At 41.7% G+C, this 19,007-nt stretch overlaps 1 protein-coding gene across 2 annotated transcripts in view; it reads left to right on the forward strand.

Moving 5' to 3' along the window:
• The window catches only part of LOC120944071 (dipeptidyl peptidase 4-like), a 156,344-nt gene that overhangs the window by 106,131 nt on the left and 31,206 nt on the right, over window positions 1–19,007 (forward strand). For both annotated transcript variants that reach the window (XM_040357863.1, XM_040357862.1), the window contains 6 exons: window positions 5,358–5,518; window positions 10,298–10,401; window positions 11,931–12,066; window positions 12,427–12,465; window positions 14,172–14,270; window positions 16,618–16,685. In XM_040357863.1, coding sequence (XP_040213797.1) covers window positions 5,358–5,518; window positions 10,298–10,401; window positions 11,931–12,066; window positions 12,427–12,465; window positions 14,172–14,270; window positions 16,618–16,685 — 607 coding nt within the window. The remainder of the gene's footprint in view (window positions 1–5,357; window positions 5,519–10,297; window positions 10,402–11,930; window positions 12,067–12,426; window positions 12,466–14,171; window positions 14,271–16,617; window positions 16,686–19,007) is intronic.

Genomic DNA, 19,007 nt, shown 5'->3' on the forward strand with positions numbered 1-19,007 from the left:
TGTAAATACATGAAAGTTGTTGGAAGCTTTAGACATCCCCCTCAAAGATTAGACCAATATATGTAAAAAAATATACAATTAGTACTTTGCCCCATGTTTCTAAGTGCTTTCTAACCCCCGGTTATGAGGTCCAGCCTGCCCACCTTCCCTCCTGACATGGTCAATCCAACAACAGCTATAAGGGAGACAGCTGATTCCTAGCTATAGTTTGTCTTGGCTTTGAACATGTTCCTGAGACAAGCAATGGCAAGAGGAATGCAAAGCCTAACACACCCATTAAGAGCAGGACAGGATGGGAGAAAGACTTAGGTCAAATGACCACGGAACAGTGGAGTGCGATCTTGAGGAGGGGGGTATTGGTTTCGATCTCCCCATCTCAGAAAGTATCACACTTGTTCCTCTTGCATAGAGTATACCAGGGATAGGCAATTAGCGGACCTCCAGCTGTTGCAGAACTACAAGTCCCATGAGGCATAGCAAGACTCTGACAGCCACAAGAATGACACCCAGAGGCAGAGGCATGATGGGACTTGTAGTTTTGCAACATCTGGAGGTCCGCTAATTGCATATCCCTGGAGTATACTATACCCCCAGGAGAATGTTCAATCTCGGGTGGAGAAGTACCAGGTGCAGAGCGACAGGCAATCTTATCCACATGATATGGAAATGCCCAAAGCTATTTAGATACAGGGAGGAGGTGGTTACCATAATAAATACAACTTTTAAAACTAAGTTAGAAGCTGAGGCTAAGATATGCTTGTTAGGCAGTATAGAGGAAAATAGAGTGCCAGCCAGCTCCCTTGAAGTGGTACTGAGATGCCTCTTCCAGGCAAGGAAGTTAATTGCGTTGAGGTGGCAGGCCCAGATGCCACCCACTGTCAAATCTTGGGTTGAAACTATTAACACAATGATTTGGAGTGAGCGAGTGACACTTACTGGACAGGGCAATTATAGTAAGTTTGTGATGATGTGGAAACCCTGGCTAGACGAAACAGGATGTTCTATATAAAAAGAGGACAGTCGCCATTCAAATTCAATAAATATCTTAACCCACTATCGGGCATTCCTTTATGGGGAAGACGCATTTAACAAAGTATATTAACTTCAAAAACCGGCCCACGGTGTGATGGGAGGGTGGGAGGGTGGACGAGGGTGTGCGGGGTGGGGGCGGGGAGGCGAGGTATGACAGTTCAGAATCAAGTGGTCTTTTATGTATTCACAATGTTATAAAGAACGAGTGTAGGATAAGATAGGGGGAAAATAGGGAAAAATGTATGGTTGTGTATTGTTTATATTATGTACGATGGTGTAACACTTTTTGTATCTTTTTATACGCAAACAACAATAAAAAAAAAAAAAAAAAGCCTAACACATCACTACTTCCTCTGCATTCCTGTTGGACCTTATAACTAGGATTAGCAAGCAGATACAGTGCCTTGAAAAAGTCATGTAACCAATTGCTTTCAGAAGTCACCTAATTGTGAAATAGAGTTCACCTGTGTGTAATTTAATCTCTGTAAAAATACAGCTGTTCTGTAAACCCCTCAGAGGATTGTTAGACAACCTTAGTGAACAAACAGCATCATGAAGGCCACGTAACACAACAGACAGATCAGGGATAAAGTTGTGGAGAAGTTTAAAGCAGGGTTAGGTTATAAAAAAATATCCCAAGCTTTGAACATCTCATGGAGCACTGTTCAATCCATCATCGGAAAATGGAAACCGTATGGCACAACTGCAAACCTACCAAGACATGGCCGTCCACCTAAACTTACAGGTCGGGCAAGGAGAGCATTCATCAGAGAAGCAGCCAAGAGGCCCATGGTAACTCTGGAGGAGCTGCAGAGATCCACAGCTCAGGTTGGAGAATCTGTCCACAGGACAACTATTAGTCGTGCCCCCCACAAAGCTGACCTTTATGGAAGAGTGGCAAGAAGAAATCCGCTTTTGAAAGAAAGCCATAAGAAGTCACATTTGCAGTTTGCAAGAAGCCATGTCGGAGACACAGCAAACATGTAGAAGAAGGTGCTCTAGTCAGAGGAGACCAAAATTTAACTTTTTGGCCTAAAAGTGAAACATGGTGGTGGCAGCATCATGTTGTGAGGATGCTTTTCTTCAGCAGGGACAGGGAAGCTGGTTACAGTTGATGGGAAGATTCCTTCCGGTGCCGCAGAACCAGGGAAGGAAGTGGGAGCTGGGTGCCTCCAAAAACAGGGTACCCGCTCCTCCCCCAAAAAAATGGCATGCCAAAAGTGGCATGTCAAGGGGTCAACAACACTTAAAGCGGAAGTTTCATTTTTGGGTGGAACTCCGCTCTAAAGGAGAAGTCCAGCATAGGCTTTTTAGGCTGGACTTCTCCTCTGGGTCACAGGAGTGCAACTGGTTTTGCACTCCTGTGACCCATTTTCAGCAGAGAGCAGTCTGAAGTTCACTTTCTGCTGACATCACTGCTATAAGTGCGTCATCACGACTTCCCAAGTCGGGATCCGCCAGCTGCCCTTATTGATGGCAGTCTCAGCATCTCAGTGACCCGCTGAAAATCTGAGACCGCCTATCCCCACCCCTCCACTGCTCAGCTCTCCAATGAGCGTGGAGAAGCAGAGAGGAAAGAGGCTGGCTCGGTTCTTAGTGCACAGACGGTGGAGGACAGATGGAGCATTGGTCTGATGCTCCATCCACCGAGGTAAGTATGAATAGCAATAACCTGGAAACCCATACTTCTCTTTTAAGAACAAGGGCTGGGGTTCACCTTCCAGCAGGACAAGGACCCTAAACATACAGCCAGAGCTACAATACAATGGTTTAGATAAAAGCATATTCATGTGTTAGAATGGCCCAGTCAAAGTCCAGACCTAAATCCAACTGAGAATCTGTGGCAAGACTTGAAAATTGCTGTTCACAGACGCTCTCCATCCAATCCGACAGAGCTTGAGATATTTAGCAAAGCAGAATGGGCAAGATGTTCACTCTCTAGATGTTCAAATCTGGTAGAGACATCCCCAAAAAGACTTTGGGGGGCTGAATACAAATGCACGCCACACTTTTCACATATTTATTTGTACAAAATTTGAAAAATCATTTATCATTTTCCTTCCACTTCACAATTATGTGACACTTTGTGTTGGTCTATCGCATAAAATCCCAATAAAATACATTTATGTTTTTGGTGGTAACATGAGAAAATGTGGAACATTTCAAGAGGTATGAATACTTTTTCAAGGCACTGTAGAAACATGGGGAAAATTACTTCATGTACAGTACTTCGTCCCTTAGGGACACATAATAAAAATGTTGATACTAGATCAACTTTAAAGTGTATTTTAAAGTGACACTATACAATATCCCTATAATCCATATATATCCACTACCTAATGGCCCTGTAATCTGTTTTTCATGTAATTGTTTCTTAAGCCCCGTACACACGAGCAGGATTTCCGATCGGGAAAAGTCCGTCGGAAATTCCGACAGGAAAATTGAGAACATGCTCTCAATCTATTTCTGTCAGGATTCCCCACCAAGAGCTACCATCTGACTTTTTCTGTCAGGAATTCTGACCGTGTGTACAGGGCTTTAATGTGTTTTTCTGCCGCCTTGTAACATCCGCCATGAGCAGCCAAAGCTCTCCCCTTCACTTCTGTTTGTTTGGAACGAGCAGTGCACATTAGTTTCAGTCATGTGCACTGCTCTATACAGTATATCCCATAGTTCATAATACATATTCCCTGGTCCATCTTGGAAATGAGCAAGAGAGAGGTTGACTATGTTCCAAAATACAGCGGGACATTGGAGAACATGGCTGGCATTAACCTTTGTGCAAACCAATCAATATACGCTTATTTGGATTTTTTCTTTTTTACCAACAAATATGTAGCTGAATACATATTGGCCTAAATAGATGAAGAAATTGACGCTCTTTTCTTGTTTATGCGCAAAAAAAACAGCAGAGGTGATCAAAAGAAATCAATTTGTGGGGAAAAAAAGGACATTTTATTTGGGTACAGCGTCACATTGTCAGTTAAATAACGCAGTGCCGTTTTGCAAAAAATGGCCTGGTCATTAAGGCGGTAAATCTTCCAGGGCTGAAGTGGTTAAACACATTTTTGAACGTTTAGAGAATGGGAGTCAATCCTCAGGGTAAAGCAGTCATGATACATACAGGGGACTGATGGCAACGAAAACTGAGTGTACAGATACATTTAGATATAAAAGAAGTGCAATTAGTGACAGAATCAGTAGAATCACAAATTTTCTAATTTTTCATTCCCTGCATATTTGATTTCAGATCCGTAGCAAAACAATTCACTTAATACTAAGGCCCCTTTCACATGGGGCAGCGGAGGTGCGGTGTCGGTATAGCATTGCGATATTCAGCCGCTAGCGGTGCGGTTTTAACCCCCGCTAGCGGCCGAAAAAGGGTTAATACCGCCGGCTATTCGCCTCTGCGGTTTCCCATTAATTTCAATGGGAAGGAGCTGTATAGGAGCGGTAAACACCCCGCTCCTATCCAGCTCCAAAGATGCGGCTAGCACGACTTTTGGAGCGGTCCTGCTAGCGCACCGCTTCAATGTGAAAGCCTTTGGGCTTTCACATTGAAAACTGCAGGGCATGATTTTTTCAGGCGGTATAGCCAGAAAAACGCGTCAGTGTGAAAGGGGCCTAAGGCTCCATCCATGCACACTGGAGCTGATAAACTGCAGTTTATTGGAGTTTGGGCATTTTTTTAAAAGCACATAAACTCCCCTCTATGTTAGCCTATTCAGCTTTAATGAGCAGTGGAGCCGAGGAGTTTATGTGCTTTTTTCTGAACGCCCGAAAATCACATTCAAAGTGACGTTTTTTTACAAAAAAAAACGCAAAACGCAGATAAGTGCTAAAAAACACGTTTTACGCAAACGATGGAAAATTCTACGCTGTCCCGACGTCCAAACTTAACATTGGGTACGCCTCATGAGGCAGGGGTAACGTTACGCTGAAAAAAGCCTTACGTAAACGACGTAAAAAAATGCGCCGGGCGGACGTACGTTTGAGAATCGGCATATTTAGCTAATTTGCATACTCTACGCGGAAATCAACGGAAGCGAACCTAGCGACCAGCGTAAATATGCACCTAAGATCCGATGGCGTACTAAGACATACGTCAGTCGGATCTAGCCCACATTCAGTCGTATCTTGATAAAGATACGACGGGGCATCGTAGAACTTACGCAGCGTATCAATAGATACGCCAGCGTAAGTTCTTTGTGGATCTGGCCCTGCATGTTTAACTGTTTAAAATGAGGGAAGGAAAGGCATAAAAAACAGAAGAATGTAACTATTGCTTTGCAACAAATTTATATCTTTTTCTTTTCTTTTTGCAGAGGAAATGTTTAGCACTAATTATGCTTTATGGTGGTCACCAAATGCAACATTTTTGACATATGTAGAGTTTAATGATACAGAAGTGCCAATAATAGAATATTCATTCTATGGAGAGGATTCAGAGCATTATCCACAGACAGTTCATATTCCATATCCTAAGGTATGTCAGGATTTGGGGTTACTTGTTATCTGACTGTCATGCTTGTTCCAGTTGTTCAGTAATGTTTGAGTCACTGATATCTATTCCATGGTGACACAATGTAGAAAGCTTATTTAACTGGAACTGCAATGTTTTGGGTCAATATATTTTTTTTTCGTAAGTTAACAGTTTTGAAACTATTGTGTTATTTTTTTTATTATTATTTGTGAACGCTAAAATCGCTAAATAGATATAAAAAATAAAAAGGGAATTAGAGCTCCATCTGCTGGCTGCATAGAAGACTGCACAATATTAATATGAATTTTTTCATATTTACTTGACTGAATCTAGAAATTTAAATTAAATGAAGTCCTGACCATAGTAAATAAGGAAAGATAATATGTACAAACCACAGTATATTTCCTTTAAATTGTATTTATGGGGGATATCTTTTTAAACTCACAGTCACATATTTATCATTTAAAAACACATACATTTTCACACTGTGGTAGCCAGGAAAGAACGGTTAGATCGATGATGGCAAGCCAAGATATTCTGCCAGGGAATGTTGGCACACGCCTCCTCTATTACTCTTGAAAAGGAGTGCTAAAACATCCGACATATGTTTAAGGCATCTATACCGTGTGCTTGGAGGCAAATAGGCAAGACGTGTCACTACCCAGAATCCCCTGCAGCAGCAGAGACGCCATATGTTGTGCAATTTCTGCAACAGCTCTTGAACTAGCTCAGGGCATGTAAATAAAGACACTTTATTGGCATTTTTATTTTACTAATTTCATCAAGTCTTCATGGCCAACTTTTATAAGCATATATACATTAGGAGTAAGTAGAAAGGACTATGTAGCTCAGTAAATGAAAACACCGGACGTCCTATTATCCTTGCTAGATCACTAAATAGCTGGGATCACAGCAACGAACAGTGTGATGGTTAATTATTGAAAACTGTCAACTTGAAATTTATCTGTGACAGTTCTCAATTATCCTGGTCATGCTGTATCTGGTAGTAGATGTTCACATTCAGCTAGACTTGGTCTTTAAAACGTATGTCTGGAGTAGGGATGAGCTTCGAGTTTGAGTCGAACTCATGTTCGACTCGAACATTGCCTGTTCGCCGAACAGCGAACTATTTGGGGTGTTCGCGGCAGATTCGGAAAGCCACAAAACACCCTGGAAAAGTCTATGGGAGAAATCTAAAGTGCTAATTTTAAAGGCTTATATGCAAGTTATTGTCATAAAAAGTGTTTGGGGACCTGGGTGCTGCCCCAGGGGACATGTATTAATGCAAAAAAAGTTTTTTAAAAAAAGGCAGTTTTTTTCGGGAGCAGCGATTTTAATAATGCTTAAAGTGAAACAATAAAAGTGAAATATCCCTTTAAATTTCATACCTGGGGGGGTATATTATGCCTGTAAAGCAGCGATGGTTTCCCATGCTTAGAACTGTCTCTGCACAAAGTGTCATTTTTGAAGGATAAAAAGTCATTAAGGGCCGTTTCACACGTACCGACCGTATGTCCGCATTTTCATCCGTCCATTTGCGGATGAAAACGGGACATACATAGGTCCCTATGTGATTACGGGTGTCAGCGGATGACCATCCGCTGACACCCGTAATTGTCCGCCTCCGCAAAGATCCGCATTTGCGAACGGAAGAAAACCCTATTTTTCTTCCGTCTGCTGGATCGGATCAGATGAACACGGACATACGGTCCGTGTTCATCCGATCCCCCATAGGGGAGAGCGGAGGAAAGACAGGGCGGTCCCTGCACAGTGTGCGGGGACCGCCCTGTCAGCTGCCAGCTCAGTGGGGATTTTACGGAGGATCCCCGCTGAGCTTTTGAGGACACACGGAGCGGATCATTACTGATCCGCCCGTGTGAAAGGGCCCTCAAAATCACTGCTCCTGAAAAAAAATGCAGTTTTAAAACTTTTTTTTGCACTGATACATGTCCCCAGGGGGCAGGACCCGGTTCCCCAAACACTTTTTAGGACAATAACTTGCATATTAGCCTTTAAAATTAGCACTTTAGATTTCAAACGTTCGAGTCCCATAGACTTTAATAGGGTTCTAAAGTTCACACTGGTCTGTTTGCAGGTTCTGGTGCGAACCGAACGGGGGGGGGGGGGGTGTTCGGCTCATCCCTAGTCTGGAGTAGTTTATCACATTTAACCGTGCTTGTTCTGTAATGTTGAAAACATTTTGTGGGTTGTCCATGCCTCTTCTTCATTTCTAACCAGTGTCAGAAAAATACCCCAGACTTTATATTCACACAGGTTGTACCAACATCTTGATATGATAGCTGCCTTTCATATGCTGACTGGATCACAGTGTTGGTGCTACCTGTGTGGGTATAAACACAGAACTATTTTCCTGACATGCATTAGAACTGGAAAAGTGGCTTGGACAACCTATGAAATGTCTTTACCATTATGGAACAAGTCCAGTTATATGTGACTAACTACTGCTAGATATACTGTTTAGTGAAAATGAAAAAAAAAAAAAGCAAAGGAGAGCTTATGAGTTTTTGACATAAGTGTTCCTAAATGTCAACTGTGACCAATCAACCACTGCTGAGTAGGGTGACCACTGACCACGTGTCCTGGATTGCCCGGGACAGTCCCACATTTTGCAGGTCTGTCCCGGGCACATTCATTCCAGGACAATACAGTGTCCCGGAATGAAACTGACACAGCCACCCCTAGGCAAAATCTGATGCCCCCAAAAAAGGCTGCCACATCACCACTTTACTCACTGACAGTACTTGTCTTGGCCAGGAATGCCTGGAGGAGCACAATCCCGCCCCCTGCTTGTGATTGGAGAAATCATAAATCCTGCCTCTTGTGTCCAATCACTGTGCTGTGATTCGTTACAGCACAAGCTGATTTTTGGGAAGGGGGGTGTCTCTGAATGGTAGTTTGGAAATGTGGTCACCCTACTGCTGAGATATCTCCACCAGAATTCACATTTCCTCCAAACTGATTTGACCAGATTATAGTGTGGCAGTGTGACACATTGGCATTCAAATGGCTCTAAAGATGTAGGTTTTTAGAATGCATGAAGGTAAAAACCTTCTGTGTGCAAGAGGACCCCAACCCCCACCAATGCTTCCTTGCGCTAGGGTTGCCACCTCATCCTTTTAATCCCAAACACATGTGAATTACACAGGTTCTGAGGCTAATTTAATGCAGATAAGGCACCGAGTGAGTTTAACCACTTGCCGACCAGCGCACGACTATATACGTTGAGAGAAAGAACGGGGAAATACTGATGTAAACAAGCATTTCCCCATTCTGCCTAGTGACTGATCACAGCTTCCTGTAATCAGGAGCGGTAATCAGTGTCATGTCACACACAGCCCATCCCTCCTACAGTTAGAAGCACTCCCTAGAACACACGTAACCCCTTCAGCGCCCCCTACTGGTTAACCCCTTCAATGCCAGTGTAATTTTTACAGTAATCAGTGAATTTTTATAGCACTGATCCCAAAATGGCGTCAAAAGTGTCAATCTGAAAAATTTTAAACATGTTCTATTTTTTACACGATGCAAAAAAGTCAAACAATTGTGTGTACACGGCATTACTCAAGTAATGTGCACAAGAGCTTCTGCTCTCTGGGGACTCTCCATCATTTGCTGAGACAAAAACAGAGACAATGAGGAGAGAGAGGGGGTGGGACTGAGCCGTGGCTCCGTGTCTGAATAGACATGCAGAGCAATGGCTCGGGAGTGTGCCTGCTCGGGTGCCCCCATTGCAAGCCGGAGCCTGGAGCACCAGCAGGGGACCCGAGAAGAAGAGGTTAGATCAGGTCAAAACACTACATTTCAGACATCTTGCATTTCTTTATCCAGTAATTTTGGTGTCCCAATTCTTCCGCCTTGGAACATTCCAAATTTCAACACTTCCGGTAGTGATGAAAGCTTGCTGCAACCTTTAACCTACTGAACTTCCTGCTGGCCATAGGTGTGCGCAGCCTATTGCATTCGGGTGTGCACCTCAAAGCTCAAACACACACTACCGATCACTCACCATGTTCATTCAGAAAGGGAAGGGGCTGATAAATACATATTTACCAGCTCCTTCCCTCACTCATTCTAAAACATCCCCGCAGCAACAGCCGGCAGCAGCGGAAAGGAGGGAGGCCGGTAGTACTGCAGAGGGAAGGAGGGAGGAGCCAGGGCAGTAGGGGGAATCTGGTCTGCACTGGATGATTAGGGTGTGCCTTGGCACAACCGGCACACCCTGTGTGCACGCCTATGCTGCTGGTCTAGTACCACGATGGTAATTTTCTCTGGCCAATAGGAATGTGTGGGAGGTAAGAGGGTGCCACAGTGCTGCGAATTTATGTTAAATACACTCTGAAATACCAGGAAGGGCATCTAAAGATTTTCTTGGGTCCTGCATTGTTGTACTGCAGCCTATTCACTATCATTGCATCACTGGAAAAATACATTAAGCAAATAACTGGGGAGTCCAATGGCAGCAAAGTGACACCTCCATTATGGCCTTATATAGGAGGGGCTGGAACCCAAATCTTTTACAGAGAACCTTTGTTACTGGAGTCCCTCAGAGAAATACGAAATCCTGTGATTTCACCCATAATTGCCAACACAATAAATGCCAATTTGAGTGGAATAAGTGGCACCAAAAGAAAATGCATCATGTTGTGAGACATCAGACTGCATACCACTGTACAGCCATTGTTATATGCCTTAAAATAATTAAAATAAATTAATCCTACAAACTCTGATTGCATTTATATTTAATTATACTTTTTCCCCAAGTCAGGAGCGAAAAACCCCACAGTGAGACTGGTTTCCGTAAACACAGAATCCCTCACAAGCCTAGTGTTTAAGGAAATTCTTGCACCACCGGAAATTCGATCTGGGTAAGAGTGTTCATAGTACAATTATTAATATTATTATTATTAATTATTATTATCCTATGTTATTTATTTATAGAAACCTGTTATTTATAGAAACCTGTTCAAGCTTGGCATCTTTGTTTTGTTCACTACCCTGGAGCAGAATGCAATTTTAAGGTTGGGTTCACATATAAGTGGTGCGGGACACCACGTGTTATTCAGATAAGAATCACACCGCATTCCTATTCAACTTACAGGCAATGTCTGTACGGTGCGATTTGAGCCATACATCTGTATGGCTCAAATCCCACCAAATCCGCACAAAAAAGTGCAGGATCATTTTTCTTTCGAACACTGGAGTCAGATCGCATTTGGGTTCACACCTAAGCAATCTGATTCTGTCAATCGCACTGCCAAAAATTTGGAGAAGAACACATATTGGCCTAAACGATGAAGAATTTTTTTTTTATTATAATTTTTTTTTGGATATTTACTATAGCAAAAAGTAAAAGATATATATATATATTTTTTTTTTAAATTGTCACACTTTTTTTTGTTAATAGTGCAAAAAATATAAAAGACAGAGGTGGTTAAATACCACCAAAATAAAGCTCTATTTGTGGGGAAAAAAGCACATCAATTTTGTTTGGGTACAGCGTCGCACGACTGCGCAATTGTCAGTTAAAGCGACGCAGTGCCGTATCGCAAAAAATAGTCTGGTCAATAAAGCCTCGTACACACGATCAGTCCATCCGATGAAAACGGTCTGAAGGAAAGTTGTCTTAGGTTAACCGATGAAGCTGACTGATGGTCCGTCACGCCACAGGTTAAATAACCAATCGTGTCAGAACGCGGTGACGTAAACACAACGACGTGCTGAAAAAAACGAAGTTCAATGCTTCCAAGCATGCGCCGACTTCATTCTGAGCTTGCGCTGGTTTTTAACTGATGGTTTTGCATACTAACGATCGGTTTTAACCTATCGGTTAGCAATCCATCGGTTAAATTTTAAAGCAAGTTTGCTTTTTTTTTAACCAAAGGTTAAATAACCTATGGCGCCCACACACGATCGGTTTTGACCGATGAAACCGGTCCGTCAGACCGTTCTCATCGGTTTAACCGATCGTGTGTACGCAGCCTTAGAGGGCAAATACTTCCGGGGCTGAAGTGGCTATAGCAATCATTCTGAATTGGCTTTTGACTCTGAATGTGCACTGTTTGTTAATTTAATGATGATTTTAAAAGAATCAGCTGAAACGTAGGGTTTTAACATATTGTTAATAAACAATGATGGTTTGTGTAAAATAATATTAAATACTGATAGAGAACCAAGAGTGACTGGGAGGGATAGCAAACGGTACAACAGAAGATGGAACAGTTAAAACTGTTATAGTGCACCCTCTACTGGTGAAAATAGTCAACTGCATCTATCTATCTATCTATCTATCTATCTATCTATCTATCTATCTCAGCCATACAAATTTACAGCAAATATATTGAAAGTCAAACAGTACAATGTGACGTATTCTAATGCTTCTCTGTTATGATTTCAGTGACCATTACATATGTGGAATGAACTGGGTGACAGATGATAGATTGGCAGTTCAGTGGATGAAAAGAATCCAAAATGTTTCCGTTCTTGTCATCTGTGACCATGAAAATGCTTCTACAACCTGGAACTGTGCGACGGTATGTTCTATTTATAATCACTTCAGTTTAGTTAGTTCAGTTTTAGGTGGTTCTGATGTTAGAGGACTGAATGACATCTTCATGTATCTCATGGGTATTGTGCCAACAGCAACCGACAGCAGAAACAAAAGGGAACCTGTTATGCAACAAAAGCAGCTGCTATCACTGACTTATTTAAAGGTGCAGGCCCAAATTCAAAGTGTGCCGCGATTATATTTTTTGTCTGGGCCTGGTTCACATGTCCTTGCTGGAATGCAGACTGAAGGGGGTGGGGTGTGTGTGAGTGTGTGTGTGTGTATATATGGTGTATATGTGTATTTATTTGTTGTTCATGTTTTATGTATTTTTTCTACTTAACAGCCCATTTATGAGGAGAGCCATACTGGCTGGGTTGGAAATGTAAGTAGTGTTATATCAATTAGTCATATATATATATATAATTCACTACATTCTCCTTGTCTTTGGTGTTATTAAATGCTGTCTGTCCAGTGTTATTAACGGCTTGCCCTCCAGCGCACGACGATATACGTCGCCAGAATAGCACGGCTGTGCAAATGGGCGGACCTGTACGTCCCCTTTAAATCACGGGCGCATGCCCCGTGGACTCGATGTCTGCCGGTGGCCCATGATCGTGACACGGAGAGGCAGAACGGGGAGATGTAAACAAGGCATTCCCTGTTCTGCCTAGCAACATGAAATGGATCTACTGTTCCTAGTGATCTCCCAGTTAGAACACACTGAGGGAACACATTTAACCCCTTGATAGCCCTCTAGTGTTTAACCAGTTCCCTGCCAGTGACATTTACACAGTAATCGGTGCATTTTTATAGCACTGATCGTTGTATAAATGTCAATGATCCCAAAATAGTGTCAAAGGTGTCCGATCTTTCCGCCACAATGTTGCAGTCATGATAAAAATTGCAGATCACCGCCATTACTAATAAAAAATAATGAATAATAAAAAATTCCATAAATCTATCCCCTATTTTGTAGACGCTAATACCTTTTGCGCAAACCAACAAATATACGCTTATTGCGATTTTTTTTTTTTACCACAAATATGTAGAAGAATACATATCAGCCTAAACTGTGGAAAAAAATACTTTTTTATATATATTTTTTGGGGATATTTATTATAGCAAAATGTAAAAAATATTGGGCCTGATCCACAAAAGGGATACGCCGGCATATCTACTGATACGCCGTCGTATCCCTGTTTCTATCTATGGAACTGATCCACAGAATCAGTTTCTCATAGATAGGCAGAAGATCCGACATGTGTAAGGGACTTACACTGTCGGATCTTAGGATGCAGTACCGCAGCCGCCGCTGGGGGCATTTCTCGTCGAAATCCAGCGTCGGGTATGCAAATTAGCACTTACGGAGATCCACAAAGCTTTTTCGCTTCAGTTTTTCTCCGTAAGTATTAGTTTGCCGTCGCAAAATTAGGGCTGCTTTTACAAAGTGTAAACTGTTTACACCTTGTAAAAGTATACCCTTCTATCCCGCGTTGCTGTCATTTATTTATTTTTTTCCCGCTGCAACTCCTTTTTTTTTTTACGCTCGTCGCGATTCTCAAAACCCGGCGCAAAGTAAATCCGCGCAAAGCACGTCGGGAAAATAACGTCGGGAGCATGTGCAGTATGTCCGGCGCGGGAGCGCGCCTAATTTAAATGGGACTCGCCCCATTAGATTAGGCACGCCTTGCGCCGGACGGATTTAAGTTACACCGCTGAAAATTTTTAGGTAAGTGCTTTGTGGATCAGGCACTTAGGTAGAGATTTTGCGGTGGTGTAACTTAAATGGCCGATTTTTGTGGATCAGGCCCATTGTTTTTTTTTTTTTTAATTGTCGCTCTTTTTTTTTTTTGTTTATAGCCCAAAAAATAAAACTTGCAGAGGTGATCAAATACCACCAAAAGAAAGCTCTATTTGTGGGGAAAAAAATTATCAAAATTTTAAATGGGTACAGTGTTGCATGACCGTGCAATTTTTCAAAGTGTAAAAGCGCTGAAAGCTGAAAATTGTTCTGGGCAGGAAGGAGGTGAAGTGGTTAAAAGACGGCAGTCATTATTTGTAAGTAAAAGATGTTTCTTTCTTTCTTAGTTTGGGCCCAGCGATCCTTACTTCACATCAGTAACCAAATATTACAAGATCCTTAGCAATGCAGATGGTTACAAGCATGTGCACTTCTTTTCATCAAGGGTAAGTCACTTGAATGAGCCAAAAGCGTTAGTTTCCAGGATAGTTTACATACATGTTTATTCTCAGCTCAGTTTATACTCGGCATAGTTTCAGACTATGTACAGCTACAATTTTTTTACTGGAGTGTGAACTGCAACACCCTCTATATTCATCTGAAAGGAGGTTTATAATTACTGTTGGGGGGACAATGCTGATTATAGCTTCTAATTCCGCGTAGACACGACCGTTTTTCATGACGAGAAAAATGCAATTTTTTAAATTGGTCATTAAAAACGATTGTGTGTAGGCTCCAGAGCATTTTTCTCGACGAGGAAAAATGGCCATTAAAAATTTCTAACCTGCTCTATTTTTTCTCTACGTTTTTCTCGTGAGAAATGGTGGTGTGTAGGTTTTAACGATGGGGAAAAAAACAAGCATGCTCAGAAGCAAGTTATGAGAAGGGAAATTTGCATAATCAGCCCAAAGGGTGGCGGCATTCGAATGGAACTTCCCCTTTATAGTGCCGTTGTACGTGTTGTACGTCACCACGCTTTGCTCAAGCATTTTTTTTCACGATCGTGTGTATGCAAGGCAGGCTTGACAAGAATCATGTCAAGAAAAACGATTTTTTTTCCATGACAATAAAAATGGTCGTGTGTACGCGGCATAAGTTTTGTCGTCTAGAACTCATTGGCTGGTCTTCTGTAGATATCTTGATGCAACAGCTTGAATCAAATAAAGAAAGTGTACAAATGTCAAACTCCAAATAAAACAAGTGGAAAAACAGGATAAAGGAAATAGGATGATCTTGACCGATTTGATTGATGGCAAATGATACAGCAAGTAATGGAGATAGTGGTGGCTAGAGAAATTGTTACTGAATGGAGCTGAGCAGAGTCATTGTGGTAAAACTGATTTTGCCACTGGTGGAATTGGCCAAAGCAGAAACTCAACTCCACTCATTAGGCTTCTTAGGTGAAATTTGTTTGGGAAAAACCACTATCTACTCTTATTTTTTTTTAGAGGGTGTGGTTCTATATGCGTGTCGGGTGGGGGTGTATTTAGAGTAGTTTACAAGAAAAGAAAGTTCTCTAACTCCAATGATTTTAACATTTTGACACTTTTTTTGTGAAATGGTAGGGGTACAACGTACCCTGTTACCAATTAACATAGGGGGGTCTGGATCTGGAGGTCCCCTTTGTTAAAAGGGGCTTCCAGATTCCGATATGCCCCTCCCCCCCGCCCGCAGACCCCCACAACCACCAGGCAAGGGTTGTGGGGATGAGGCCCTTGTCCCCATCAACATGGGGACATCATCTCCATGTTGAGGGCATGTGGCCTGCTACGGTTCAGGAGGGGGGGCGCTCTCTCGTCCCCCCTCTTGTCCTGCGGCCTGCCAGGTTGCGTGCTCGGATAAGGGTTTGGTATGGATTTTTGGGGGGAACCCCACGCCACTTTTATTTTGGCGCGGGGTTCCCCTTAAAATTCATACCAGACCTAAAGGGTCTGGTATGGATTTTGAGGGGGACCCCTACACCATTAAAAAAAAAAAATTGCCGCAGCGTTCCCGTTAATATCCATACCAGACCTGAACGGCCTGTTATGGAATTTAGGGGGGGGGGGGCCATGCATTTTTTTATGGTAATGGACTAAGGGGGAACCCATGCCATTTTTTTTTCAATGACTTTTATCAGTGTTGCCGGGACGCCACAAGCCACGATTAGTTTTAAATGACTTTTTTTTTCTTTAGAAATGTCATTTTGTGCAGGGGCTGTTATAAACACGGGAAACATGTGCTACTTTACAGGCATACTATAGACACCCCCAGGTATGAAATTTAAAGGAATATTTCACTTTTATTGTTTCACTTTAAACATTATTAAAATCACTGCCCCCGAAAAAACTTCCATTTTAAAAACTTTTTTTTTGCATTGATACATGTCCCCTGGGGCAGGACCCGGGTCCCCAAACACTTTTTATAACAATAACTTGCATATTAACCTTTAAAATTAGCACTTTTGATTTCTCCCATAGACTTTTAAAGGATGCTGCGAACACCCCAAATTGTTCGTTATTCGGAGAACGAGCGAACAGCCAATGTTCAAGTCAAACTCATGTTTGACCAGAACATAAAGCTCATCCCTACTCTAGAGTACATGGTTTTGTACCCCTAATACAATCATTGAAAAACAGGTATAACATGGGTAACATGGGTAACAAAGTAAAAAAAATTCTATTCACCACTCTTGCACGGTTTACAATTTTTGATGATCTGGTTGCTCAGTACTATTTCATCATTTCACATCTGTTTAAATGTATTTTGACAGTTTTTTTAATGAATTAATTAGTTAAAATGGTTGTTTTTTAGGCGGGAGTTGAAATAACTAAAGGAAATTATGAAGTGACCAGTATTGCCAAAATAACAGATGATTACATGTGAGTACGTTTTATTCTGCAGGAGGGTTTTTCTCATTTTGAAACTCTGGTAGAAATTTGCAGTATGTTTTCTAAGGGTTACATATGTTTTTACTCTATTTCTCTAACAAAGACAATGTAAATTGTGTCTTAAATTAAGTAGTTCACCATATAGAGATGCAACCAGTTCCACAAGTCGGCAGATTACATATGATATTCGGGCAAACTCCTAAACACAGAGTAGGGTTAGTAGGACGCAGCAGTATAAACATTGGTGATAAAGGGGAAGGATAAGATAGGTATTTAACCATGAACTTCAGCATATTTGTTTTTTGATATATTGACAATGATTAGAAACTTTTGCTATCTGTGTCACAGATGGGTAATCCCTGTGACCACCAGAAAGTGAAGGTGGAATTGAAGAATGGAAAGCTCTCCTGCAGGAAAAAAGTTAACAATATGAATCTGACAGCGTTTCTGTACCTACCTTACAGCATCCAAGACTAAAAACAAAATGGCTGCCCTTCCACTTTAAATATAATTGAGATAAAGAACTCTTGGCAGATACATCACAGTTAGAAAATGTAATAAAGTAACTTCTTTGAAGTTTTCTCCTTACTAATCAGAACCATAGTAAATGGGAATTTGACAGAAATCTCATCTAAGAAACACAAGATGCTCCTCAAAATTTGGTTGTCTTTGATGTCATACTCTCAACCTAACCTGAATGCTCTTACCATTTGAAATACTAATACCTGGTCTATCTTACTACTTTATATTCTAAACTTCTATAGTTTATTAAGCCCTAGAAAGGCCAAAATTGAATAATGATTTTTCTGATGTTTATCGATGTTTAACCCAGAAGCGATTCAGTTCGCATGCGCCGCGCTTTATAAGTTTTTCATTCATTCATTCATTCATATTTCAAATGTCCACTCTTTTGATGACAAAGAAATCTTTGAATGTCACATGTGGCTTCCAATTTGCAAAGTAATAGGTTTGTACTTGACAACTATTACTAACTTTCAATTTCTATAATTACTAATATTCCATCGGATATTCCTATCGTGTGTAGCCCCATCCAATTCCAATTCCAAAGCCTGATCGTGTGTACGCGGCATTACACTGCGTTTTTTCAAATGTGACCAAATGTGACCAACCTTGTATTTTTGGTGCATTCTTGTTACAAGCCCCCAAAAAACTATTTAACAAGACAGTGTACTAAAGTACAATGTAGGCTTTATTAATTCTTCATAGTGGGCTATTGATTACAAAATGTAGGACCTGACTCCAGCACATCATTTGTTTATGTGGCTTCCCATAAGAGTATATTTAACAGAAAGTGCTTAATGAAGATATATGGTGGCAATAATTGTGTGTGTATATATATATATATATATATATATATATATATATATATATATATATATATATATATATATATATATATATATATATATTTTATAAAAGCATTTTTCCAGCAACCTCTACAACAGGGGTGCCCAACCTTTTGAAGAGCGAGGGCCACTTAAGCGAATTGGTAACTGGTCGTGGGCCACAATGAGCTGAGCGAAAGGATGACAGGTCCATGTCCACAGACACAGCCCCCTCTACTCTATGGGCCCTCTGATCCGATCTGCCCAGACAGAAGGGGGCAGATCCCTTTCTATTTTTTTTTTTAGGTAGGCGGGTGTAAACAGACACAAGTCGGTTTACATCTGTTGCTCCATAGAGGTAAATAGTAAGTCTGATTGGGTCAGACCGATCATGTGAAAAAGGGCTAAGGCTACTTTCACACTGATGCGCTGCGACTTGCCCAAACCGCGGGTGCATGGCGGGGCACCTGTGAATTTTATGGAGGTTAGATGCACTTTGCCGTAAACTTCTATTATATCCTGCAGGTATGGCGCACTTTCTAAAAGCGCAACAAACCCGCAGGTAAAAACAGAAGTCTATGGCTCAGTTCAGGTAACCCGCAGCTGCATTGCACCTGCGGATCAGTTTGAAAGCAGCTCAGTAACCACTACAGAACAGATATACCCATAAATACTGTGAATTTTGTAGTAAACTTACCTTTAATAACCATCTTCTATTTACAGTAGGTGTTTGTGATATTGTGCTTTTAGCACGACAGCGTCGCGCTGATACTCGGCGACAGGGTGCCGAGATCTCCCCGACACCTCGCACTCACTGGAATAGTGACAGCACATCCCAGCAAGCGCGTCATAGAAGCGACGGGAGATCCGACTTGGATTCCCGCCAATTCTACACGTGTGCGGCGTTTGTTATGAATCCTGAGGGGGAAGTCCCCGCCGGATTTTAACTAAAAATCCGGCATGGGTC

Source organism: Rana temporaria, chromosome 6 (genome assembly GCF_905171775.1).
Source record: "Rana temporaria chromosome 6, aRanTem1.1, whole genome shotgun sequence".
NCBI lineage: Eukaryota > Metazoa > Chordata > Amphibia > Anura > Ranidae > Rana > Rana temporaria.